The sequence below is a fragment of the Toxorhynchites rutilus genome, chromosome 3 (assembly GCF_029784135.1).
Source record: "Toxorhynchites rutilus septentrionalis strain SRP chromosome 3, ASM2978413v1, whole genome shotgun sequence".
Taxonomy (NCBI): Eukaryota; Metazoa; Arthropoda; class Insecta; order Diptera; family Culicidae; genus Toxorhynchites; species Toxorhynchites rutilus.
The window spans coordinates 93,823,657-93,851,010 of record NC_073746.1 but is presented as its reverse complement, the minus strand read 5'-3'; the positions used below and the strand labels follow the sequence as shown (position 1 = coordinate 93,851,010).

At 40.0% G+C, this 27,354-nt stretch overlaps 2 protein-coding genes across 2 annotated transcripts in view; one reads left to right on the top strand and one right to left on the bottom strand.

The window, feature by feature from the left end:
* The window catches only part of LOC129773318 (zinc finger protein 91-like), a 40,146-nt gene extending 17,073 nt beyond the window's left edge, over nucleotides 1-23,073 (bottom strand). Inside the window, exons 1-4 of the mRNA XM_055776921.1 lie at nucleotides 22,349-23,073; nucleotides 22,171-22,296; nucleotides 21,625-22,106; nucleotides 12,589-13,613 (exon numbers count right to left, since the gene is read on the bottom strand). Of these exons, the coding sequence (XP_055632896.1) occupies nucleotides 12,589-13,613; nucleotides 21,625-22,106; nucleotides 22,171-22,296; nucleotides 22,349-22,753 (2,038 nt within the window). The 5' untranslated portion in view covers nucleotides 22,754-23,073. The remainder of the gene's footprint in view (nucleotides 1-12,588; nucleotides 13,614-21,624; nucleotides 22,107-22,170; nucleotides 22,297-22,348) is intronic.
* LOC129775556 (uncharacterized) lies at nucleotides 1,311-6,940 on the top strand. Its single transcript, XM_055780410.1, has 2 exons — nucleotides 1,311-2,252; nucleotides 6,717-6,940. The coding sequence occupies exons 1-2, from the start codon at nucleotides 1,361-1,363 to the stop codon at nucleotides 6,731-6,733; spliced, it is 909 nt and encodes a 302-aa protein (XP_055636385.1). The 5' UTR covers nucleotides 1,311-1,360; the 3' UTR covers nucleotides 6,734-6,940.
* Nucleotides 23,074-27,354: the final 4,281 nt, after the last annotated feature.

Here is a 27,354-nt window from a genome sequence, read left to right as displayed (position 1 = left end):
TTTTGAAAAAAAAAACCTATTCGAACGCCCTCGATGCCGCCTTGTTCTGGATTTGCCACCAAAGCAGTTTGTATAAAGAACAAACTTTTTTCTTCTGCTACCTGATGCCGTTTTGCGATTGCGTTTGCCACTCGCCACTCGCTGCAACTGCCTGTTGTCTTGATGTCCACCGAACCGAATGTGTTCTGTTCCGAATGCGGGTTTTCTTATCGTCGCGAGCAGCTTTGCCAGCTAACTCGATCACTTCGGCGGCCGAAACTATATAACGCCGGCTAGGTGGACTGGTGCACTGGTACTAACGTTCTCGGCCTAGCTACCCTTGCGGGGAACTCCAGATCAACACGGTTCGAGCGAGATTTTGCCTTTCCCTTCACTTTTCCTCCTTTACCATGTCCAGACATGGCTGCTTGGGTTGGTTTGTTGATGTGTTGTGATGCGAACCGATGTGGTGTACGGTTTGGATGAGAATGATCCTTACGGCAGCGGAGCGGGGATTTTTAAGCTGACTGGCTGGCTCGAGAATTACGCATGTGTGAGACTGCGACCAATGTTTCGTTCATTTTTTTCTTTTTCCTTTCCAATCGTGCTTCATTCTATTTCGCTGCTGCTCTGGTTGCCCGTTTTGGTCGGTACGATTCGAGGAGCACAAAATGGACCAATCAAAAATGGGCACATAGTGCATTTTGACAATGCTTGATATTTCACAATTATTCAATTATTTATCTCAAGAAAAATGAAATGTTATTTGTTATGATAGATGCGTAGATATATTTCCTATCAATTGATGCAAAAACTTTTGCGATCTATTGAGAAATGCTCGAGTTATAAGCGTTCCAAATCTTGCATTTTTTCCTACTTGTTCAGTGCCTAGATTTCCATTTCACCCCCTATATCTTCCGGTTAGACGTAGTCCTACGTCAAAAGGCTGGTGCAAATGCACAGCAACAAAAAAAATAATAAAGAAGAAGGAAGCATATGGCGCAAATGCGCAGAGAAGAAAGGGCCGGGGCAAATGCTCAATGCCTGGGAAAAATTTAGCGCAAATGCGCAGTATACGAGAACTGGCACAAATGTGCAGCAGGATAAAGTAAGGTGCAAATGCACAATAAATGAAAAGGTTGGCGTAAATGCACAACGTATACAAATTTAAGTGTGATGCAACAACGGAGACATAAAATGTATTTTTTTTAGATTGACATTGAAATCCATTTATTGGTTAACCATCGGAAAAATACTGTGAAAACATAGAAAAAATCTGAAAAAGAAACCTAACTTAAAACTAATATTTGATTATTATTACAGATATTCGACTAACAACCGGTAATCGGAGACAGAACAGATAGCATTCTGGAAAAAACTTATGCAAGGATTGAAAAGCCTGAGTATGGATAAATTTGATATTCCGAGCTTCAAATTCAAATTACTTCCTCCGAGTGAAGTAAGAGATGAATGGTTGCGATACAAACGACACTTTGAGTACCTAGCATTGGCGAATGGAGTCACAAATAAAACCCGTCTCAAAAATATTTTTCTCGCCCGTGCGGGACCAGATGTTCAGGATGTTTTTAGTAGTATTCCTGGAGCTGACGTGGAAGAGCGTATGGGAATTGATCCGTTTAAAGTAGCTATAGACAAGTTTGACGAATGCTTCTGTCCGAAGCAACATGAAGCATACAAAAGATTTCAGTTCTGGTCCCTCAAGGTACAAGAAAAAGAGGCGCTTGACAAATTTCTGCTGCGAGCAATGGAGATGGCCAGCAAATGCAATTTCGGTTCCAATAAGCAAGAAGCTCAAGAAATCTGCGTGGTGGATAAAGTAATTCTGATGTCTCCTCCGGATCTACGAGAAAAGTTTCTACAGCGGGAGAAACTGACGCTGGATGATGTCGCGAAAATAGTTAATTCACACGAATCCATTCGTTACCAAGCCACACAAATGTCAACTGTAAATGATCCACAACGTGCTGGTTCAAGTTATATAAACAGGATTCAACAGACAATGAAAAAGGTAGAGTGCATTCGCTGTGGTCGAGCAGGCCATTTTGGGTCCGACTTTAGCTGCCCTGCCCGTAACAAATCATGCGATAAGTGCGGTAAGCTCGGACATTTTGCCAACAGCTGTCGATCTCGACAACAAAAGCAAGGTCAGAATCGCTACTCAACGAAGCGAGGAGCCGACAATGCCGAGATGCACTTGGAGAGAAGGAATAAACGATATCAACAGGTTCGATTAATTGAAAACGATGAACAAGGTAATGAATCGAATGTCATATTTAATATTGGAGACGGTGATGAATTTTTGTGGGTGACGATCGGTGGAGTCCTTCTTCAAGTACTTATTGATTCGGGATGTCAGAAAAACGTTATAGATGATTTATCATGGGATAGAATGAAAAATCAAGCTATAGAAATAAAAAATCGTCGAACATATTCAGATCAAAGTTTCCGAGCATACGGACAGTCGTCCAAGCCACTGGTGGTTAAAGAAGTTTTCGAAGCTAGAATAGAGGTCCAAGACCACGATAAGTAAGTCTTTAGTGATGCCACATTTTACGTTATTGAAGGTGGTAATCAACCCCTCTTGGGACGTACCACAGCCAAGGAACTGGGGGTGCTGACGTTAGGATTGTCCAGCGCTTCCGCACCAAATGTTTTTGCATTACAAGCAGAGCGGAAACATCCGTTCCCAAAGATGAAGGGTATAAAGCTGAAGATTCCAATCGACGAAACAGTCCCTCCGGTGTCCCAACACGCGCGGCGGCCACCATTGGCACTTCTAGGAAAAATCAAAGAGAAATTGGATTTGTTGCTGATGTGCGTAGATATGCGAAGGGCAAATCTCGCAATTAAACGAGAAGGACATCTAATGCCAACATTCGACGATTTTCTGCCACGGTTGACGAAGGCACGATTCTTTACACGTTTGGACATAAAGGAAGCGTTCCATCAAGTGGAGCTTCACGAATCCTGTAGGTATATCACAACATTCATCAGTCACGTTGGTGTCTTCAGGTATAAGCGTCTCATGTTCGGGGTGTCTTGTGCACCCGAAATGTTCCAGAAAGTATTGGAACAGATCCTGTCGAAATGTAAAAATATTATCATTTATATTGATGACATTCTGGTCTTCGGCGAAGATGCAAAAGATCATGATCGAGCGCTCGAACAAGTGATGGAGGCTCTCAATTCAAAAGGTGTGCTTTTGAACCATCAAAAATGTGTATTTAAAATGGAACAACTAGTTTTTCTTGGACATCATATCTCAGCAAGAGGTATACGACCAGCAGAAGAAAAGACGTCAGCAATTGATTCATTTCGACCTCCGAGAACGCCTGAGGAGTTAAGAAGCTTTTTAGGCCTGGTGACCCATGTTGGGAAATTCCTTCCTGATCTTGCAACCATCTGCGCTCCTCTCTGGCTGCTTACACATAAAGGAATACCGTTCCAGTGGACGTCTGAACATGACAATGCATTTCTGAAACTTAAAGAAATGGTATCAAAAGCAACGGCACTACAATACTTCGACAATTCCTTACGAACACGTGTAATAGCAGACGCTTCTCCGGTCGGTTTAGGAGCGGTTTTAGTCCAATTTGGAAATATGCATCATGATAACGATCGACGTGTGATCTGCTATGCGAGCTTGAGTCCGACAGAGCGTAGATACTGCCAGACAGAGAAAGAGGCCCTGGCTCTCGTCTGGGCAGTCGAACGATTCTCGACTTATTTAATAGGTAGGAAGTTCGAGCTAGAGACGGACCACAAACCGCTTGAAGCCATCTTCGCAACGACGTCTCGGCCATGTGCAAGAATCGAAAGATGGGTTTTAAGGTTGCAAGGCTTTACATTCGAAGTCAAGTATCGCAAGGGTTGCAAAAACATTGCAGATTCCTTCTCACGACTCTCCGGAAATCGAGAGGATGGCGATTTTGGACATTAGGAAAGAGGTGGGACATCATCATCATTATTTTGATAACGATAGTCAATTTCTTATTCTCGCTATAATGGTACTCCAAGTATCGCACTCCCTTTCTGCGAATCCATTTCAATCACATTAACCATGTTTATCAAAAAACGATTCAACGTAGCTTCAGGAGTTACCAACAAAACCTACAAAGAAACTTCAAGCGGAACCCTAAGTCGTTCTGGAAGTATATAAGGAGTCAACGCCAAGAAGACGGACTACCGACTACCATGTCATTCGGCGCCGAAACAAGCTCGGAAAAGGACGATATTTGAAGGATGTTCGCTAATAAATTTTCAAGTGTGTTCGTCGATCGTGCACTGCCAGCTGAGCAAGTTGCTGCAGCCATCACAAATATTCCTACTCTCGAGTCTTCGTTGAGCCGGTTCGACATTAGCGCTGAACAGATCATGGCAGCTGTTTCGCGAATGAAAACGTCCATTAATCCGGGTCCAGACGGAATACCATCGCTCTTCCTGAAAAAATGCATCTTCAGTTTGTTGACACCGCTGCAACACGTCTTCCAGCTTTCTCTAGCAACTGGTCGTTTTCCAAAGCTATGGAAGTCCGCCACGATATTCCCGATCCACAAAAAAGGCGATAAGCGGAATATTGATAACTACAGAGGGATTTCAAGCCTTTTTGTCAAAACTGTTTGAATTGATTGTTATGGATCCAGTGTTCTCGTTTTTCAAGCACTATATTAGTTGGGATCAACATGGATTTATGCCCGGACGATCAACGACTACAAACTTGCTGTCTTTTTGTAATTACGTCGTCGACAGCATGGTCGAAAGGTCCCAAACCGACGTTATATATACCGATCTAACAGCCGCCTTCGACAAAATTCATCACGACATCGCTATAGCCAAGTTGGCAAAGCTAGGCGTCACTGGAACTTTACTAAGTTGGTTCGAATCCTACCTCAAAGGACGCCGATTAACTGTTTCAGTTGGAGACAACAGCTCGGAGCCGTTCGGAGCAACTTCTGGGATACCACAAGGAAGCCACTTGGGTCCTCTAGTTTTCCTGGTTTACTTTAACGACATTTTTTTGGTGCTAGAGGGACCCCGAGCTTCATTCGCCGACGATTTGAAGATATTGTTTCGGATCCGTTCAACCACCGATGCTATCTTTCTCCAACGGCAGTTGGATACATTCGCTTCTTGGTGTTCTGTCAATTGTATGTCAATCAACCCTTCCAAGTGTACGACGGTTACTTTCGGTAGGAAGAAGGAGCTAATTATGCACAACTATACCATATCTGGTGTCAAAATTGAACGGAGAACGGAGATTAAAGATCTTGGAGTGGTTCTAGATTCAAAATTGGAATTTAAGCAACACGTTTCACACATCGTTGGAAAGGCATCAAGAAATTTGGGTTTCATCTTTAGAGTCTCCAAAAGTTTCACCGATGTCTACTGTCTCAAATCGTTGTATTGCGCTCTGGTTCGTCCAACCCTGGAGTATGGAAGCGTCATATGGAATCCGTGCTTTCAGAACGGGGCGACGCGAATCGAATCAGTGCAACGACGGTTTGTTAGATACGCTCTCCGACTGTTGCCTTGGCGTGATCCGCTACGGCTTCCAAGCTACGACAGTCGCAGCTTGCTGATCCATCTGGACTCTCTACATACCAGACGAAATCTAGCGAGATCATTGTTTATTGCTGATCTCATAACCAACCACATCGATTGCCCGCAACTCCTGGAAAAACTGAACTTCAATGTTCCTCCACGACGTCTGAGAAATACACCGTTCATGCGAATGTTACCTCAGCGATCGAACTACGGCATGCATTCCGGAATAACGGGACTACAGCGCACCTTCAATACGATTGCTCCCGTGTTTGATCTAAATTCCTCCAGAAGCATGTTGAAGCAGCGATTCTTAAGTTTAATTAGGTTAAGTTGAAATCATTGGGACCTTGGAGGTCTGTTGATATAAACAATAAAGAAGTGGAAATTATGCGGCAAATAACGGCTGATGAGACTATATCACGATTGCATAAGATCTTCACACGGTTGGGTTTTCCCGTCACCATAACTTTGGATAATGCACGTCAATTCGTAAGCTCGAAGTTTGAAAATTATTGCAAGGAACATGGAATTTCTCTGAATCATTCTACACCATATTGGTCGCAAGAGAATGGTTTGGTAGAACGCCAAAATCGTTCTTTATTGAAACGACTTCAGATTAGCCACGCGCTAGGACGAAATTGGAAGACTGATCTGATGGATTATATGATGATGTATTATACGTCACCTCATTCTGTAACCGGGCAAACCCCCACGGAATTATGTTTCAGTAGAACAATACGTTCAAAGATTCCATCACTACACGACATCGAATCAACTGCACCGACTAACGAGACAACGGATAGAGATCGAATTTCAAAACAAACAGGGAAAGAGAAGGAGGATCAAAGACGTCATGCTAAATGTTCTGAAATACAAGCGGGGGATAAAGTGCTAATGAAGAATTTATTACCCGGAAATAAATTAACAACAGTATTTGGCACTGATGAATATGAAGTTGTTAGTAAAGAAGGAGCTAGAGTCTCAATCAAAGATAAAAAGACGAACAAGACGTACCAACGGAACGTGGCACACCTGAAGCACGTGATGGATAGAAGTGGGATAACAGATAATGGAACACCGGATAACGGATCTGAGCAGAGAGAACTTGAAGATCAGCCCCCGATCGTTGCCGAACCATCGGTAAAATCACTAATTGCTTCTGAACATTCTAGAACGCGTCGAGAAGTAAAAATCCCATCAAAGTTCAAGGACTACGTCATCGTTGATTAGATTATCAATTTATTAGAGAAAACCAGATGTGGTGCCCGACTACCGATCATAGAAATACTATTAGTACAAAGAGCACAAGTATAGGACAACACACATCATGTAAACTATGGTAGGACAAATGAGAAAAAGCCATTCAATAAATACACGAGTAACCGACTGTACATAAGTGATTGTTATTCCCGGATTATTCCCGACCACCGAAACAGTGGACTTCCCTGGGGTTCCACAATCACTATTGTATGATCAAACGTATTATGATTAGTTTTGTATGAGGGCGTATTTCTAATCAATAACCTTTAGAAAAAGCATAGCTGTAAGGATTTATGTCTGGTTCAAACAAGATGTTCGACAAAGTTGATAGAAAGTCGATGAATTTGCTAGATATAATTACATATTGAATACAATTGGAAACATTTACCTTATGTTTTTCTCATTTTATCCTTATTCGATTTTGAATTTATTTTTATTATATTAAGAACTACATTTTGAATGAATGAATGTGAATGTAAATATTGATTCTTGAAACATCATGCAATTACAATACAGTGCGAGAACCTAGCTTTTTGATAAGGTTTTCTAACAGGAATGCGTTTTGAATGTCTATAACATTTCAAAATCTGCCACCACTGTTCCAAATTCCAAGAGTGTCATGCGGAAGTGATCAATAAAAATTGTTAACACCTTTCATAAATTACGGTATGTTTATAAATATATCGAAGAACTATTCGATTGTCGTATTCCATTTGCGTTGATTTCACGTTGAAATATTGTTTTTCACAAAGAGATAGAGGCGATTAATTTTTCGTCTTGAGTCATATTGAAATGTTATGTTACGTCACTTATTTTTTCCAGAATCAAAAATTACGCGAACTATCGAAAGGCAAACAATACGCAGAATTAACTCTTCCGGTCGTATGTCTTCATACGTCTAGTCTAGTGAACCTGTTCATGAATTAAAACGGAGCGTCTATGAATAAAATATAACGGTACTCGGTTTAAAGATCATTAGCGTAAAAAATAAGAGAATTACACTGTAGTCGCTTCTTACGCGGGGAATACGTGCCGCGTGAAAAAAAAACCATAATACAATACAAACATATTTCCGGAAAAGTCATATAGCCCCGTAAATTTTGAAATCCGCGTGAAATAAACTGCATAAATTCCGAATTCCATGTTAAAATAAACCCCGTGAATCCCCAATACCGCGTAAAAAATCAATTGTTTTATGAAGATATTGAAATAAATTTCACACTGACTGATTATCACGAAAACCATATAAGTAAAGCAGTCAACAAAATAAGCTCTGTACGCTTCATATTGAAATTTATGACTCTGCTCTTTATACTAATTCGTACTGATATTATTTCTGAACATTTCCACTGATTTATTGCACTGCTTTGTCGTTTCATGTAAAAGATCAGTTCATTTTTATTGAGCGCAAATGTAAGGGGTGGAATGGACATGTCTGCTTGGGACAGTATGAACAGGTATTTTTTCAACATAACCTATAAATACAGTTGTCAAAATTTGTAAACATAGTTGGAAATAGCGAGATATGGAATCATGGTACGGAATTATACCAGAACATCCGATCGTAAAAAGTGGAAACAGACCAGCTTGAACGCGGCCATCGAAACAGTGAAGAGTGGTGTGATGAAGAGAGTAGAATGGTCAGGTGTAACATGCAGCCTTAGTGCATTGTGTCCCACGAGAAACTCTTAAATGAGGGCCTTAGAATGCAAGGGGTGTAAGTGACTTGATCGATTTCTCTTCATCAACTTTTTCTTTAGTTAATAACTCAACTGCAAAAAAGTTCCAATTTAAGTTCGCTATAGAATCCGATAGATGAGGTTCTGACCTATCTTCCACATTGTCAAATACAACTGGGAATGTATTTGCAGCTAAGTTATGACCAGAAGAGAGAGTCGATGTAGAGAAATCGATCAAATCACTTACACCCCTTTCATTCTAAGCCCCTCAAATGTTATTTACATTGCGCAGATCCTTTGCAACTCCAGCTGCTCGGATCATTTGGTAATGTTCTTACGACGGAGCAAGAGAACGAGCTTGTAGATTATATCCTCGCTATGGAACAAAGGTTTTACGGTGTTACGACAAGAGAGATCTGGAAGCCGGCGTATGATTTGGTCGAAAGAAATGATATGTCTCCCCCTCCCAATAGCCAAAAGCAATTAACTGGAATGAATTAGATGGCTGGTTTTTGAAAGCGCCACCCACATCAAAAGCAACCTCCGCCGCCAAGGCACAAGGATTCAATCGCGTTGCAGTCAGGAAATTCTACGATTTACTGGAGTACGTACAGCAGAAATACAATATTACACCAGTAAGGCAATACAACGTCGATGAGACATCAGTAATTCCAGTAACTATCTTTAATCAATAGGAAAAGCAAGTAAACTAAACATTATTGTCTTCGTTCAACAGGTGCAGACCAAAAATTCCAAAAACCTAACAAAAAAAAAGTAATTTTCCACTTAAATCTTTTTTAAAGCATATTCCTGCAATGTACATCGATCAATAAGGTTTCAAATCGTGAGGTTGTAGCATGTAGCATCATTAGATAGGTGCAATATGATCCCCCTAAAAATGAAACGTCCTAAATCATGTAGGAACATTTATAAATTATGCTACATGTTACAACCTCGCGATTTGAAACCTTATTGATTACTGTACATTACAGGAATATGCTTCAACCCTTTCGTTACGAGCGTCGTCTATAGACGACATCCGCGCGACGTCCTGTGTGTACGAGTGTCGTCTACAGACGACATCCGCGCGACGAGCTGTGTGTACGAGCGTCGTCTTTAGACGACATGAAAATCATACTGTTCTTCGATCACACCAGCGCGATGTGCATACTTTTCGGCGCAGTGCTCAGTACAGGGGTAGCACTTCGGCGGAGCACACTGCCGTAATGAAAGGGTTGAAAAGGATTTGTAGAAAATTTACACTTTTAAAAATGTGTTCCATTTCCCTCGATCGAAAGTACTACGGGACAAAATGAGTCACCATGCGGGGCAATATGACGATGTTAGTTGATTCAGTCATGTCTTCTAATTGCATGAAACGTCGAGATCTACTGTCGTCATCGAAATTTTTTTTTGTCATAAATTGACTCTCTGGGACTGGCCGTTTTTTTGGAGCACAAGGTAAAACGTATGATTTAGGGTGTCAATGAAAATCGCCATCTCAATTTTTTATACGCGACCTCTTGCGTAATGTTGATTTGCGTGATAAAATATCGTATGCAAAATATTGGCTCTATCACACTTCATTTTTTAGTGCGAAAGCTTCACTCGACGCCATTGTTCTATAGTACCGTAACTCCTCCTAAATCTCAACTCTGCGCACTTTCGTCTTTTTTAGACTAAATACACCAACTATTGATTGTGCGTATTAAAACTGTTGAATAGTTAAATTGTTCTTCTATCTTGGTTATCACCCGATGATTCATCGAAAAAAATTGAGTTGTATAGAAAAAAAAATACTAAAGTCAAATCCGACACAAATTTTTGTACCTGTTAGCATCAACGCTAAAGCGCAACAAATTCTTTCTTCTCCCCAATTTCATGAAAAAAGTATTGCAGATCCGTAAGTATTATAGTAAGTAATTAAGTGTTTTGTATATGAATGGGACTTATTTGAAGTGATTCAAATAAATAAATTTTCAGAAAAAGAGGATTTATGATACGTAGAATTAGGCTCTTAATGTTTTGTTTATGTTCCTGATTCTGCGCAGGATGAAACAAGGATGACTCTGAGAAAAGAATATGCATTACTCCCGTCAGCAGCTTCTCAAGGGCATGGAGTTGACAAGAAAAACTGTTTCAAAACGTCGAGCAGCAAAATATTAGGCTGTCAAAAAAGTCCTGCGGTATTTCCGCGAGGTGTCGTTGTAAGCGCGTAGTTCTAATTGTATTCATTGTATCGAGTTATACTATAGCTTGTTGGAAAGGTATTTTTACGCGCTATAATATAGACAGTGTTTTATTTGGTTAAGTCGTTCGTGAGTTATAGTGTCGCAAATATGGAGCAAAATAAAGAGAAAATCCGACATATTTTACAGTACTACTATGACAAAGGCAAAAATGCATCTCAAGCTGCCAATAAAATTTGTGCAGTTTATGGACCCGATACAGTTTCCATTTCCACCGCACAACGATGGGTTCAACGTTTTCGTTCTGGTGTAGAGGTCGTCGAAGATGCGCCACGCTCCGGAAGGCCTGTCGTCGAAAATTGCGACAAAATCGCTGAATTAGCCGAGAAAGACCGGCATAGTAGCAGCCGTAGCAACAGCCAAGAGCTAGGGATAAGTCATCAAACCGTTATTAACCATTTGAAGAAGCTTGGATTCACAAAGAAGCTCGATGTATGGGTGCCACACACGTTGACGCAAAAAACATCTTTGACCGTATCGACGCATTGAATCGCTGCTGAATCGCAACTAAATCGACCCGTTTCTGAAGCGGATGGTGACTGGCGATGAAAAGTGGGTCACTTACGACAACGTGAAGCGCAAACGGTCGTGGTCGAAGCCCGCTGAAGCTGCTCAGACGGTGGCCAAGCCCTCATTAACGGCCAGGAAGGTTCTGCTGTGTGTTTGGTGGGATTGTCAAGGAATAATCTATTATGAGCTGCTTCCCTATGGAAAAACGCTCAATTCGGACCTGTACTGCCAACAACTGGACCGCTTGAAGGTAGCTCTCATGAAGAAGAGGCCATCTTTGATAAACAGAGGCCGCATTGTCTTCCATCAGGACAACGCCAGGCCACACACTTCTTGGTGACGCGCCAGAAGCTCCGGGAGCTCGGATGGGAGGTTCTTTTGCATCCGCCGTATAGTCCGGACCTTGCACCAAGTGACTACCACCTGTTTTTGTCCATGGCGAACGAGCTAGGTAGTCAGAAGTTAGCCACAAAAGAGGCCTGTGAAAATTGGCTATCCGAGTTTTTTGCCAATAAGGAAGCGAGCTTCTATGACAGGGGTGTTATGAAGTTGGCATCTCGTTGGGAACAAGTCATCGAACAAAACGGCGCATATTTGACTTAAAACAGATGATTGTAACTAATTTTATGAACAAATGAAAATTAAAAAGAAATACCGCAGGACTTTTTTGACAGACTAATATTAAGGAATCCCGAAAAGTGCTCTCCGCGCACAACTGAAATTGTATGGTAAGGAGAAACGCTACGGGAAACACTCAGTTTTGAGAAAGGAAGGTGAAGAAAACATCGTCTACGCATCCAGAGCCGGGCTTCCGTCTGATACGAAACGTTTGAGGCGAACCATTAGGAGAGAGAACCCATTTAAGGGAGGTGTTACAGGATGCAAGTTGCTGAACTTTTGTAGGTTTGGAAGAATTTCTCAAAGTAGCTCAACTAAAACGGTTCGAAAAAGACTTTCTGAATACGACTTGGCCCGGTCCTGTAAGCGAAACATATCTGTTATACCAGATTTAAACCACCATTAGAAATAATGGAAGAAGTATTAATAGTCATTCTATTACCTTTTCAAGATCAACGTCATCGTAATGACTCGGCATTTAGTAATGTACAGTGTCAAGTTAAATCAAGTTTACTGAAACACGATACACATTCGACACCCGACGCTGAAAAAACTCGCAGCTACGGTAGATTTCGCCAACGTGAACAAACAGATAAGTGACAACAAAAATCGGTCACACGATATAAGAGTTAAAGTTACGGTTAGCAGCCTTCGTATGTACAAAGTTTTAAATGAATTGACGAGATTCGGGGTAGCGACCGCTGATAAGACTAAACAATTAACTATACCTGTATGAGTTCGAATATGTCTCCGTAAGTCCACCGGTTTCTTGAATACTTTATCGCAACCTCTACAGCTGTATTTTTTCTTCCCATCCTCGATGGACTCTGAGAACAGATCAAATGGCACCCCGTGAAGCTCTGAGTTCACATTTGTAGCATCGGGCCGTCGTTGGTTACCCTTTTTGAGCGAGCGCTTAGGTTGATCGATAATCTCTTCCTGCAGAGAGCCATCATTCGTTAGCTCATCGATGTACTGATACAGCGATTTCCCTTGAACGGCAGTTTCATCACCTTGTTCGACTATGGCATGTGTGACGGTCGTTACGTCATGGAAATCTATCAGGCTCTGGCCATTTATTTCAATGTTCGCCAACACTTGGTTCGCCTCCAGCTGGACTGGAATTTCGTACAACTGATTGTCAATGCTTACGATACAGTTCGCCAAATTGCTGACATCCACAATGCTCACGTTCGGTGGTAAATTGTTCAGATCGATCAGAGTTTCCTCAGGCTGAGGGTCGACAAACATTTCATTTGTTTGTGATTGATTTTCCCGAAGGTCATTGACCTTTGTGTTCTCCTCAACGATTCCTTCCTTCTCCGGATGGGATGATTTGATATGGCTTTTGCAGTTCTGAAACCATTTGAAAACCCTCTGGCAGTGGGGACAGCTAAAGCTCTGATCCGGATTGTCGTGAAGTTTGGAGTGCCGACGAAGACTTGATTGCAGGCTGAAACTGGCAGGACACTGGCCGCATTTATAGTGAAGCGTGGTGTTCTGATTGTGACTGTTCCGATGAACTTTTAGAGTGTGGCTAGTGCTAAAGGTTTTGTTGCAGATTTCGCATCTGTTTCCCTTGATACCATAATGGGAGTTCAAATGCTGCTTCAGGTGACTCGATTTTTTGAATGCGGCGGGGCAGATCTTACAATCATGAGGTCGCTCATCATTCGATCCTTGCAAATGTTCGTGGGTTCTGCTGGTGACCACCGGTTGAACGATATCGTCGTGGGCGTCGAGGGATGTGTGGCTGTGAAAATTAAGAATAAGAGAAAACATTGGTTGAAATTGATCTTCCCATTTCTTCAGATTACTCTTCAACACAAAGGGCCCTATTATAGAAATCGAATCGAGGATTCGATACAATCACTATCACTATCACACCGAGTAAAATCTGGAATTATAGAAATCGAGGAAAATAGCTCGATTCGTTACTCTGCTCGAATGTCAGTGGCAGTAATGAAATATTTTGAAACGAGTTTGAAATGTTTCACAAAGCACTATAGAAAGGATGCCAAATCTTTTTTTGAGACATCGGCTATGAAAATTATAAATATCTATATTTCCAAAAGTGTTAATATGGTTATGTTTTGGAGAAAACTGATATTCCCTTTACGAATAAAGCTTGATGGGTGTAATGCATGCATGTGTAATAAAAACGACTTGCTGTACAAAAAATATAATTATTAGAAAATGACCTTTCACAACTGCAATCGATGGAATTCCGTAAGGAGTCACGCATGAATTCCATTTTTTTTTTAGCAAAACAATTTTTTTTCATATAATTTTTTTTAGCGTCGATTTCTCGTTGTAGCGGCGTCAATAGCTTTATTGTATTGGACCACCACCTGTGGCCCTAAATTTTAGCTTGTTGTGTGCTACCTTTCACCTCATGTCAATCCAAATCTGTAATTTAAAAAAAATCATTATTGTTTTGCAAGACATTTCAGCTTTAGCATATGGTATAGAAAGTTTGGTATAGTATAGCAATAAAAAGAAAATTACTGACAAAAGTAACACGTACTAATATACGCTAGCAGGAATAAGCAATTTTTAGGTAGGGAATACGGTTGATAGTAATTCAAAGAATATGATAAAATTTACTTATGAAGTTGTATGTATCGTAGAAGAAACACTTACTTTCTGGCATTCTGAACCAAGACGCATTGATAGTCTCAGCGCATTAAGCTTCTCACTGAATTCCTCCCACGTTTCCTTAACCGGGATTCTATTTGAACTGCCTCCACAAATACCTCGAGCAATGTTTACATTCGCTTTCATTGGTTCAACGAGTCGTACTGGTGGGGATTTGTCTGTCCACTCATTTTCAGCCACTGAAATATGCGGTGGAAGTAAATTCTGCATTGTAATTTACAACATGATTAATATAAATAATGATGGATTGAACACTTACCTTGTATAGACTATTCTGGCAGCACCGTAAAACAAATACTGATCAAAACAAACGAACATGTGTTGAAAATTGCATATATTTAAGCGTTTCTGAAATGTTTCCCAAAGGAAAGTATCAGTGACGCAAACCAAAACAAAATAATTCTCTGAAGATATGCAAAAAGCGAACCAAACAACTCGAAAATTTCTGACGCTTGCATCGATAGCTATCACTCGCTCGGTGCTATCGAATTGCTCGATTTCTATAATAGTAAAATAGAGCTAACGAGCAAAATTCTTATCGCCTCGATTTCTATAATAGGGCCCAAAGTCAGAAATTCCACAGAATGGATCTGGACCAGTGAAGAGTGAGCTTGAACCACATATTGCAAATTCATCTGCTTGTTCATTTCCTTCTATACCACAATGGCTAGGAATCCAGTATAGTTGTACCAAGCTTATCTGACATAGTTGCCGCAAATGCATTTCCAGACTATTTTTGTAGAGTACGTGGAAACATTTACGCTTTGAAGTACCGCTTGACTGTCTGGTAATATGCAGATGTTAGAATGTATATATTTGCCTTTGAGGCAAGCATTTGATACATTCTATTATTGCAGCTATTCCGATAAGGCGGTCCGATAAATACTTAGCCTGATGGTGTCAGTATCGCAAGAGAGATTACTTATCGTTTAGTACATTCTCGTAAACGGAAACTGTCGGAATTTCAGCAGAATCGAACTCGTAGTTTTGTTATGACCGTGTGTGGAAGCGGGCGTGTCCGCGGATCTAGAAAAATGGAAATTCTACGAACTGCTGCGTCTTTTTTTGTTTCCAATCTTGAAAAAATCACTCGCCGCCTCGGAGGCCTACTTTGCAGACCTCGAGAAAACGTATTTCTCAGATGGATTAGAGAAATTGGAACATCACTGGGTCAAGTGTATCGAGCTAAAAGGAGACTATGTTGAGAAATAAATCGCCACTTTTCCAAAATTTTATTTTTTTGTAGGCTAAGTACTTATCGGACTGCCCTCGTATATACAATTTCGTCCGTTTGTACATCCAAGGTCGCAAGCATGCGCAATGTCTTCTGATTTTGATTGTGACCCTGACATGAGCGCGAAATGTGAACGTGATTTTCAGTGGACAATAAAATAGAAAGCGGAAGTCATAAAAAGAAGCAAGAGTCAATGGGATGGTGTACAAAAATAGGGGGGAGGAAAGTTCCAGCTGTGACATTACTCAAACGATTTGAGAGGCAAATCACCTCTCGGCAACCCCAAGCTGAGAACTGAAATTGTCCTTGTAATACAACATATTTCGTCGTCTCCGGTACAAGTATTCCACTTTACTATCGTCGAGATAACTACCAGAAACTACGTGAGAAAACAACAACCAAAAAATCAACTTCAAGTTTTCGTAGTTCATTCAGTTTTCTCACTCGAAAGATTTGAAGACATGGCGGACGTCAACAGTAGTACTTTTCGGTTTCTGCAATCGACTGAGTCTCGCTGCCAATCCTGCATATCCAGATGAAAATGTAATAGGAAAAAAATCGAGGACATCAGGAAGTTGAAATCCTATATTCCGGATGAGGATTATATAAAACAGAAGCCCGGGATGAACATGGCCAATAATGCAATTCAGGTAACAAGGTTCAGGTTGTGAATTGTCCGATAAAACCATTTAAAAGTTTGTTTGCCATTACATTTAGTTCATTTAATGAATATACAATATTCACATCCCTCTCTGCAGTTGTAAAAAAATTATAGGATGTTGTGTTCAAGACACGACCGCATTGTTGACGTAGAACCACGCTGTAGTTTAATTCAAGTCGCTTGTTAATAACTGCGGATATTATTTTATAATGCTACGAAATTTTTGAAATAACCATTCCACCAGTTTGGTCACCTGTATTTTTTATTGTAGAATCATTTGACGATAATTGTTTGATGATTCATTCTTGTGCTCGCAGAATAATACATGCTTGAGATAAGCGCAGCTGTCATCCTTAGCGGAGGAAGTTTTGCTAGTGGCAAGCGATACCAAATCACATAAAAAATTTCAGAACGACATTTATTTTCTTGGTGACTAAATAAACTAAATAAACTCTATCTGTTAATCTCAACAACCTCGAAAAGAGTAGCACTGCTTCATTTCGATCAAGATTAGCGCAAATGGAATCCTAGTTGAAGGCAATTTTGCGACTGGCACGCGAACACAAATAAATTAATAACTTATTATAACTTATTGCATAACTTGGTATTCAACAAATATTTTTTTGGTGCCCAACCTTAACACCTGCTTCTCCATAGCGTCAGTTCAATGGATTGATGCAATGTCAAAGGCATCAACGGAGCCTTTATGATGACAGAAAACAAACAATGTCAACTGCTTGGAAAATGGCTGAATATTTGCCTCAGCACAGATTCACTACTAATACCATAGCGCAAATATTTCCCTACCGCTATCTCCCTTCCTTGTTTGTATTTATCATTACGGCTGCATAATTTGCAACACCAAACAATCGTCAATTATAGCATAAAAAATTAGGCGATTCTTGCATCGTTACAGGGCCAATGCACACGGGAGCAGATACAAATGGAGTTTTAACGTAGCGAAGATGCACTATTTTACGTACGGGTTATGAAGCACGAACGTACGCACACAAATATCCATATATCGATGGCTTGAAGCAACTAAATACACACACTTATCTCTGTTTCGCGCTTTTGGAGAGTTTTCCTACGTCATGCGAAACCAAATCACTGACAAAATTCCAGTCTTTATCAAAATCTTAATCGAGACTGAAAGTTCCTTTCAGTCTTTCTTTCCTTGCTTGTTGAATTAGAGAGACTTTCCACTTCTTCAGTTCATTCGTCTCTAACCTTCAAAAAGGCCCTTGTAAAACTTTACTTTATCCATAATATTACTCCTCCACCCCCATTTGCTTTGAGAGAGGCATTCGATTCCTCGCCGTCCAGCTCGCTCAACAACGATGTTGTACAGTCGATTTCCTCACGAAGAATGTAGGATCGCCAAAATCCGTTCGTGGCAAAAATAGTTTTTAACGTTAACTTTATTTCATGAAAACGTGACCTGTTTTCTGATTTGGCACCCTTAATGAAAGACGTAGTTCTACGTCAAAAAGCGACAAAACTATTTTATGAAAACGTGACATGTTTTTTGATTTTGGCTCCCTTATTGAAGGGCGTTGTTTTGACGTAGGAATAGTTGGCCCATGTGAAATGCAGGAGGCTAAATTTATCACAAACTGTGGAAAATCTTCATTCGTAGGAGTACATTGAAAAATGGAAATTTTGAGTCTAGTCTAGGAGAAAGATAACAGTATTATAGTAAAGTCCATTTCGGAATTGCCAGAGTGGCATTAGTGAAAAAAAAACATCCTATTCATATAGATTACAGGAATTATAATTAATGAGATAACAAAGTTGGAACATATAATCTGAACCAGTTGCAAATCGTCATGTATTTTCGGAAAAGGAAAACAAATTTATAAAACTTAAGGAATTCGTGAAGCTTACCGATTATATTTTGTGTTTGGCTGGTAGTAGCGCATCAGTTAAAAGATTTTTCAACGATGAACAACATTTGGACAACAGAAAAGGCACGACATAAACGCTATGAAATGTCTTTATACCATGAGTACCTCACCCATGACTTGCACCCTTCACCAGGCATCTCCAACCAAGTTTGCTTCCCATACTTTTGCAATTCCTCTGTCATTTTTGATCTGTCCATGCGACAAAAAAATCCATGGAATCCCAGATCATCTACGCTCAGATCTGATAAAATGTTCTTTACTGACGGTTCATTCATAAACGGGTCCACTGGCTTTGGCATCTTCAATGAAAATTCCAGTGCCTCTTTCAAACTCAAAGATCCTTGTTCCGTGTATGTTGCTGAACTGGGTGCGATATACTACGCACTGGGGATCATTGAAACATTGCCCATCCACCACTATTTTATTTTTTCAGACAGTCTCAGCTCATTAGAGGCAATCCGCTCAATGAAGGTTGATAAACGCTCATCTTATTTCCTAACAAGAATAAGACAACTATTGAGTGTTTTGGTCGAAAAATTATTCAAGATTACATTAGCATGGGTTCCTTCTCATTGCTCGATTCCGGGGAATGAGAAAGCGGACTCGCTAGCTAAGGTGGGAGCTTTAGAAGGCACACTTTTTGAAAGGCAAATTGCTTATAATTAATTTTTCCACATTCCTCGTCAGTACACGCTCGTAAGTTGGCGGCGCATGTGGAGTGGAGATGAGTTCGGTCGTTGGTTACACACGATTATCCCTAAGGTCTCGACGAGGGCATGGTTCAAGGGATTGAATGTAGGTCGTGATTTCATTCGCGTGATATCTCGGCTTATGTCCAATCACTACAACCTAAACGCGCATACCTATCGCATTGGGCTCGCAGCAAACAATCTTTGTGATTGTGGCAATGGCTACCACGACATCGAGCATGTTGTCTGGTCGTGTATCCGGTTCCATACTGCTCGCTCTCAGCTCTTTAGAGCACTGAGAGCACAAGGCAGACAATCGGAGATCCCCGTCCGGGATATCTTAAGTAGCCGTGATCCTGATCTTCTGCTTCATCTATACCTGTTCCTCAGAAACGCCGATGTCAACGTTAAATGATGTTTCCTTCGTTGTGTCCCCGTTTCATATCCCTCCTATCCGATCGATAAACTTTTACTTAGTCGCGGCAATACATACACACACTCTTTACAGACACACGGGTCAAAGGTTGTGCAGTCCACTGATCATTCAACAAGAGCCAAAGGTTGTACCGCTCATGACAACTCTACACGAACTGATGATTGGGCCGGCTAGTGACCATTCTATCCTGGATTCCTCGAGTCGAGAAAGACGCACCACGCTAGATATGAGGTACAGACTAGGGGGGCGTTGCTGATTAATGGTCAGCTGCATCCCAACAGGAAGTATCCCGTGTCGGGCACACGTACAGAGCATTGGAGACAGCAACATCCCAATTACGAAAACACTTGTAATACTAACCTCGAGCCAACCGCGAGTAATCGGTTACATATTACTAACATAGATAATAAGAAAAATTGTCAAAGTATTGAACTCCCGGCCCCGTGAGGCTAACGCCATATGAGCCTTTATAAAAATATATATTTTGGAAAAAAAAAATAAATAAACGCTATGATTGTTAAACAGAACTTTGATCTGGAATGTGACAAATTTCATTATAAAATTACTGAAAATCATAATCTTTTTTCGCAAATTCTCTTTAGTATCCTAAGATTAGAGGCGAATGAACTGCAAAGTTTAAAGCCTCTTAAAAACATAGAAAGAAGAAGTATCTTAAGATTTTCTTCTTTGTAGATACCAAAGCAGGTCTATCTAAGAATGTTTGAATGATTGTTTCTATTCTCGGTTTTATTTACACATTGACATCTGCACCAGCAGATTTATAAGATACAAATCCAGCAACTTGCGACCTTCTTTCTTTCTTTGTTTTTAAGAGGCTTTAAACTTTGCAGTTCATTCGCCTCTAAGCACTTGCGACCTGCTTTGCACTTTCAGATCCTATGAGATAGCATTTTATGTCGCAAGGGCGTTTTGTGAACGAACCGTTGTCCTTCTGAGAGGGAACCAAGCCCGTTTGAGTGGTCTTTTGCCAAAGTCATATTGAGTTTTTCAACGATTGGGGTATTTTTAATGCTTTCGCAGGTATGTACCCAGGACTTTAGTTTATATCATCTTAGTTCTCTGCTGTATTCGGTTAGGATTCTCTTTTCTTGAGACCAGTAGTTTCAGCTCTATTGACCTGTTTCCGCGCTGTTTTGGACAGAAACTATCGTTTCGTTTAATAATTTTGATACTGATTGAAGCTGCTGAATCGACCTTATTCTTGTGTTGAGAGTTTTTAACTCGAGTTCAAAGGAATTTCGACCTGTTGTTTTTTTTTATCTCGATATTGGTTCTCGGCATCACAGCCGATGATGAAGTTTTTGTTGATTTCCTTGCATAAGTTTACATACGCCGCATCTCTCGAGTGGCAACTTTAGGAACGTTGCCAGGAAGGTAAGCCGATGTAATTACTATATCGGATCTTCCCTTGGCGGTTGGAACTTTCACTCTGTCCGCGACGACGTCCCTTTGAATGGACTCAGTACTAGGAAAGCATTTAATGTTTGCATTAACTAAGACAGCAGCTCTTGGGGGGTCATACTTGTTATCGTAGAACAACTTATACCAATCTGTTTGAATACCTTGTATTGTTCTTCTGGAAACCAAAGGCTCTTGGATACGAGCTAGATCTACAGTGACTTTTATAAACCTGGATAGCACGCTCCACGATGCTTCAACGTGATGGAGATTTATTTGCAGAACCGTAGTGTTCCGCACTAGGTTGGGCTGTCCGCTCGCTAGGTTCGTTTGGGAGGATCGGAATCCCATGATTATTTTGTTTGGAAATTTTATTAAATTTATTACTTTTCCAGTATCCGTATTCGTTTTGAATCTGGAGTGATATGGTATTGAAAAAACGCATCTTTTTCATTCAGCGGGAGCCGCTGGGTTTGACCGCTTGGGTCAGGAACTGACAGATTGTCAAGCTTCTTGTTATTCGGAGGATCTTCACAAGGAAACTTTGATTTACCAGAAACCCTGCTGACGTCTCTTCGAGCTTTTTGTGAAACCACAAGTTAGGAACCACTAGTCTCGGAGGACTTCAGATTACTAGGGTTTTTGGAATTTCTTCGAGGTTCCTTAAAGTTATTGACCAATAAATATACAATTTAAGAAAGTGTACTTCTTATACATTTTCATCAGAATCCTAAAATAAGTTTTCTAGCACGTTACTAACCTTCCAGTAGTGGCCAAGTGTTCTTGTACGTGTCTCTCTAGCTGAAGCATTCCGGGAAAGTTCAAATCACACGGGACGCATTTGTACACAAGTCCGGATATAAACGGGTGGCTCGAAGCGGTAGCAGTTTGTACTGTCGCTACAGTGTCCCCATCTCTCTCATCGACCGCTGCCGCGGTTGCATCTTCCGAGTTCCCTTCCACAGCGGAATCAGACGTTCCCGTGGCATTGTGAACTTTGGTTTTGTGGGCATTCAAACTGCCAAGTTTCTTGAAAAAGCACGGACAGTAAGGGCACGGAAAACGATCGGCAAGAGAGGCGCTTCGTTTGGGATGCACTCGAAGCGTGTGGACGCGGAGGTTTATCTTTTGGGAAAATTTCAAACCGCACAATAGGCAAGCGTACTCCTGGATCTTGCTGTGCACCAGGGAGTGGGTTTTGAGACTGCTTTTCTGATTGAACGATTTGCCACAGATGTCACACTGTTGAAAGGGGGATTCATGTAAATGTTGTAGTGCTTGTTTTCAATTTTAAAACTAGAATTACCATGAATGGCTTCTGTTTTGTGTGTGTCAGGAAATGCCTCTCCAACAAGCTCGGCTTCGAAAAGACCTTGTCTTCGCATAAGGTACACTTGAATTTATTCTTGTTCGTCTTCACAGCATTGATTTTCTAAAACAATATTTTGTGAAATATGAAACGTTACTGCTACTACCAAACATACCGTTTCTTTTTTGCGCAATATTTGCTCATGTCCCTCATACACGTGCGACTTCAATTCTTCGAGGGTTTGAAACTCACGATCACAAACGGCGCAAATATGATCCTCGCTCACGAAGTGTCGCTCGATGTGACCCACAAATGTGGCCTGACGGCGGAACATCATGCAACATTTGGGACATTTGAATGGTTTGGATCCGTGAATGAGACGATGCAGGGATATGTTGTTCAAGGAGTTGAACTCGGCACTGCACTGTGTGCAGCTGTATTTTTTTGCCGCTTGGTGCAGTTGATTCTTGTGACGTGCGAGAAGTCCTTTGGTGTGGAATGTCGACGAGCAGAGAGGGCACGGATGCCTTTGCATTTCGCTGTGGTCTGCCTCTTGGGGTTGGTTCGTTTTCGATGTCATAATGTATTTAATATTTCATCTGTCTGCCTGTATCCGCTAGTATATCTCATGTGTGACCTTCTATAGAATATAAATGAGAATGTGAATAAACACAGATATAACATGAAAATTTTAAAAAAAATCTTCAACTGTTATCAACTTTCAAAAGAAAATAAACGACCCAAGGTAATCACACATTCCACAAAATTAGGAGATCTTGAACATTAACTATGACATACATTACACCCACGAATCACTGGATTCACAATAAATGAAACTGAAACTTTCTTTTGAATACTTTCAAAATACCGATAGCCATCGTCTTCGCTGACGATGATTGTTTTTGTTCATTCCCCCTGATGAACTCCCATTCGAATTATGATTGACCCATGTGGTGGAAAAAGTGTTCAGGTTCGCCTTCATTATCGCAAATCGAAACCTTTCTCAAATTTAAGTGCGTCTCTGGATCGCAGATGAAATGAGAACTACATGTGCGGTGTGGATCACGAATGTAAGTGCTGACATCTAGCTGTGGATAAGACTGAGCTTTGGCGAGAGTTGTCATCATCGACCTTAGAGAGCGTTGGAGCAAGTGTTGGTTTCAGTTCTTGCCACTAAATATACATGAAAATGCGAGTGATGAAGTTCAACAACGCGAACATTTTTTTTTGAATTTAAAATTTTGGTAAAACTGAAAAACTATTTATTGATATGATGATAAATGCTCACTTATTGAAAGAACTAAGAAGGTAAGAAATTTGAATGATTGCATTATTATTGCTGATACAAATGAACCATCGCATTACATAATTTTCTTCTCTTTTTCTAGAGTAGAAGAAGTGGGGGTAAGACGGACATATAAAGAAGAACTTCATTTATTTGTTTGGGAACTCATGTTTCCCAAATGCTGAATGCAGTTTCTTACAATTCAATATACTGTTCTTCGAAAAAACGACAAAATGTTTTACAAGAAAGTGTTTAACAATGTTTTTACAGAATTTAAAACAAACCAAAAGGGAAAGGAAAATTTTATGCAACCAATGTCTGAACTCATTTCGAATGTCCTTTAACCCCTTGCGGACGGAATTAATTTCCCTTGAAACAGGTCCTTTTATCTTTCTATACTAATAATATTTTGTTTACACTGTGTATCGTTATCTATTGTTCATAGAAACAGTAGATATTAAAATTTTAGAAAAATTTAAAAAATGTAATCCATTACATCGTTGAATAAAGTATTTAGTAAGGTTCCCTGCTGTGGTGGCAGAGACAGAGCAGACAAACGACCGCAAAGAGTTAAATGAGGAAAAAATCGAAATAATACACGTAGAAGTGATATTTGCTTTTCAGCAGTATAAACGGAGAGACCTCAAACTATTTCACTTTTGGTTCCAGTCAGCTTCTAGACAGTCCAACTTTGGCGATTTGATCTCCGTTTATATACGCAGAATGCTCACAGTCCATCTCACTCCCATCTCGTCCCACGAATACATTTAAAATACATTAAAATTTGATTTTTTTTAACATACTTAATTCGCGTGTTAACTCACAAACCCAAATAAAACCATCAGCGAATTTAATTTTGAAATTAAACCAACCAAAATGCTTAATACCGAAGCCGCAAAAATTACATCCAAAGGTGGAATCATATTTGATTTTCGGTTTTTATTTCCCTTTTCCACTTTTGTTCAGTACTGATTGTCATAGGGTGGTTGAAATATTATAAAAAAACCATGTAGAAGGGATTGTTATTAACAGAAATGTTAAATTCATAATGTAACTCTACAAATCAACCACCTGTTCATCTAACCTCCATTGTCTTTCTTACTCGCACCTCTCTCCCTTCTTTATTCGCTTCTCCCTTACTAGGAACCTTGCAGTGCTGCTGAAGGGTGGGACGATAAAAAATTAGCCAAAAAAAAGCGTATAATTCGGTTTTTGTTTTATTGAAAAATCATCTTATTCTTCTTTTTTCAGCATTATACAGAGACAGACTTTTCTATAAAATTAGCGTCATACTAGCTGTAAATAACTGTGAATAGTTAATCATTTGTGTATGATATAGATCCTCCTTGTTCTCAATCAGCTCAAATAATTTACTCGGTATACTTTCAAGCGAGCTGTGCAATGCTGAAATTTGTATCTCGCTTGATTTACACTTTTTTCCCAATATTTGGAACGAAAATCTGGACAAAACATTATGGACGATTTCCATACAAGCAAGCGGACAAAAATATTTTCATCATTTTTTCAACACATCTGATATTTTTTTGTACAGGGGTTTTCAGATTAAACATTCACGGAAAAAAATCGAATAGCTCCTTATAATTTATTTCGGGACGATAATATTCGGCTACTCGTTCAGTCTGATCGGATGGTTTTTAGCGTCAAGATGTACAATTTACAAGAACGTGTATTTTTAGTGAAATCGTATTACTCGAGCAACCGAAGCCTTGAAATGAAACTTTGTCCTCTTATGGTAAGAATTTCAACATTTCTCGTCGTCGATTACTTCCTCTGGGGGTACGTGAAGGACCGTTGTTATGTTAATAAGCCACACAATTTGGAGGAACTTAAAAAAGAAATAACTCGGATTTTCAACAGCATCGAAGTCGTAATGTAAGAGTTGCGCATGAAGAATTTCGTTTCCCGTTTAAAACGCGTTATCGAAAAAAGGGATGATCACATGGAAAATGTCCTAAAATTAGCTTTATTTTCGTTTTTTGAAAATAAAAGTTGATGGGTCTGAGCCTAGGGGCGCGGACGGGATCTTGACATAGGATTGTGATTGTGTGTTGCATTTGAATTGAGTTTTATCATTGTTCAAAATCTGTATTTTTTTCTCTTTTGATACATCAAATGGAAGCAATGAAAAAACTGTTTCTTGTATGAACTTCAAAGGCAAAGAGTCATCATGTATCATTTTTAAACACAAGTCTAATTAGTTAAGATCTTCATAAATATAAGCCTAATTCAAATAAATCTATGACTGCAGAAATACATTATACATAAAAATAGCATTTTCTCCTTCGTCGCCACGTTGTCCGGAACATTGTTAGTAATAATTTTATAGTCCGGTGATGTATATTGAGTATTCTATGGCCATGAGTGCTCTCTTAGGAAGTTCGTGTAGCTGCTGTTGTGAATTGATCTCATTGGGTGCTAAGTTCTGCTTGTGTATGAGAAAGGGAAAAGAGAATGGGCATGTGCATTCGAGAAACAGAAGTGGGTTTCTCAGGAAGACTTATATGGTCGGTGGTAAGTCAGAGGGAACCTAGTCGCAAAATTGAAAATTTAGTGTTATTGATTGCATTAGGTGAAGCATTTCGTAAGCTACGTACATCATTGATCAGATCTGGAAAATCTTCATTACACTTCAAGCTCGTTTTTCTCGAAATCATGAAAATGTCACATGTTCCGAACTGACTTAACACAGACTATATGGTGAGCATAATGTTAAGATCGCGACTGCTCAAGCTAGTATAATCTGATATGCGTGAGTATACCCTTTTGATCTTCTAAATCAGCAGCCCAGTGCCGAAAATATTCACGTTCACGGCATTCAAATACGGCGAATTTCAGCCTGCCTTGTATTGACAACCTACTGCTCAAGCGAGAGTCGATAAATATGGAATAACAATATCAATGAACACCAGTGCAATGAACATCAACATCAGCTTGCCATAAAGTTCATTTTTCATTTGCATATTCATTTTCGCCATGATATTCGTAACGTCGAAATTGAATATCATTGCGTGTTAGTGAAAATCAAAGCATAAAATTCAACGTCAACTAATTGAGAGTAAAATCGATTAATGGTAAAGGATAGCCATTTATTATTCAAAATTCTTGTTTTTGGCGACATTGGAAATTAAATGTATGGTATAACTCTAGCTATATTTTATGAATCTACTTCCGATTGGCCAGAAATGGCGTACACCCCAATTATATGGGCAATGGGTGACAATAACAGACGAGCGAAAAACGAACATAATCTTGTTTTGATTTCCGGTTTAATGATACTGGCTATAAATGACTAGCAATCATATAAAACCCCTACGATATGGGTATTGGATGGAAGGGCTTAAACAGCGGCAGTCGAATATCGTATTCCGGTGGCTTCCGGTGCATTGAAAACCGCCCTAGGAGACCGAAAATGGAGTTAGTGAAATGGAGTTAGTGAAATGGAAGTGACAAGCCAGCCAAAAAGGTGTTGAAAGTCATTATAATACAGTATAAAAAAGAAAAAGAAACGGAAACGGAAACGGAACGCTCAACGCCGTTCAACGCAAGATGTCGCTCAACCGCTCAACACCGCACAACGGTCAACGCTCAACGAAAGCTAATGTTGCCTTCTCCGGATTCCTTTGTTTCTAAATATGGAAATCAAACACGTTTTCAATAAAAATTCACTGCAAGCGATGAGGATCAACTTAACGTTCGTGATAATCACCTGAAATTATTGACAGTAATGGAAGTGCCTGAATGCAGGCTTTCCGAAATTCGTTCATGCTCTATTCATGCTCTATTCAATATACCAGACAAAGTTCACGCGTCTCGACTCTTGTGTTATACTCATTATGACAGATATGGCGTTGAGTTTCAACAGAAGAAAATTCATC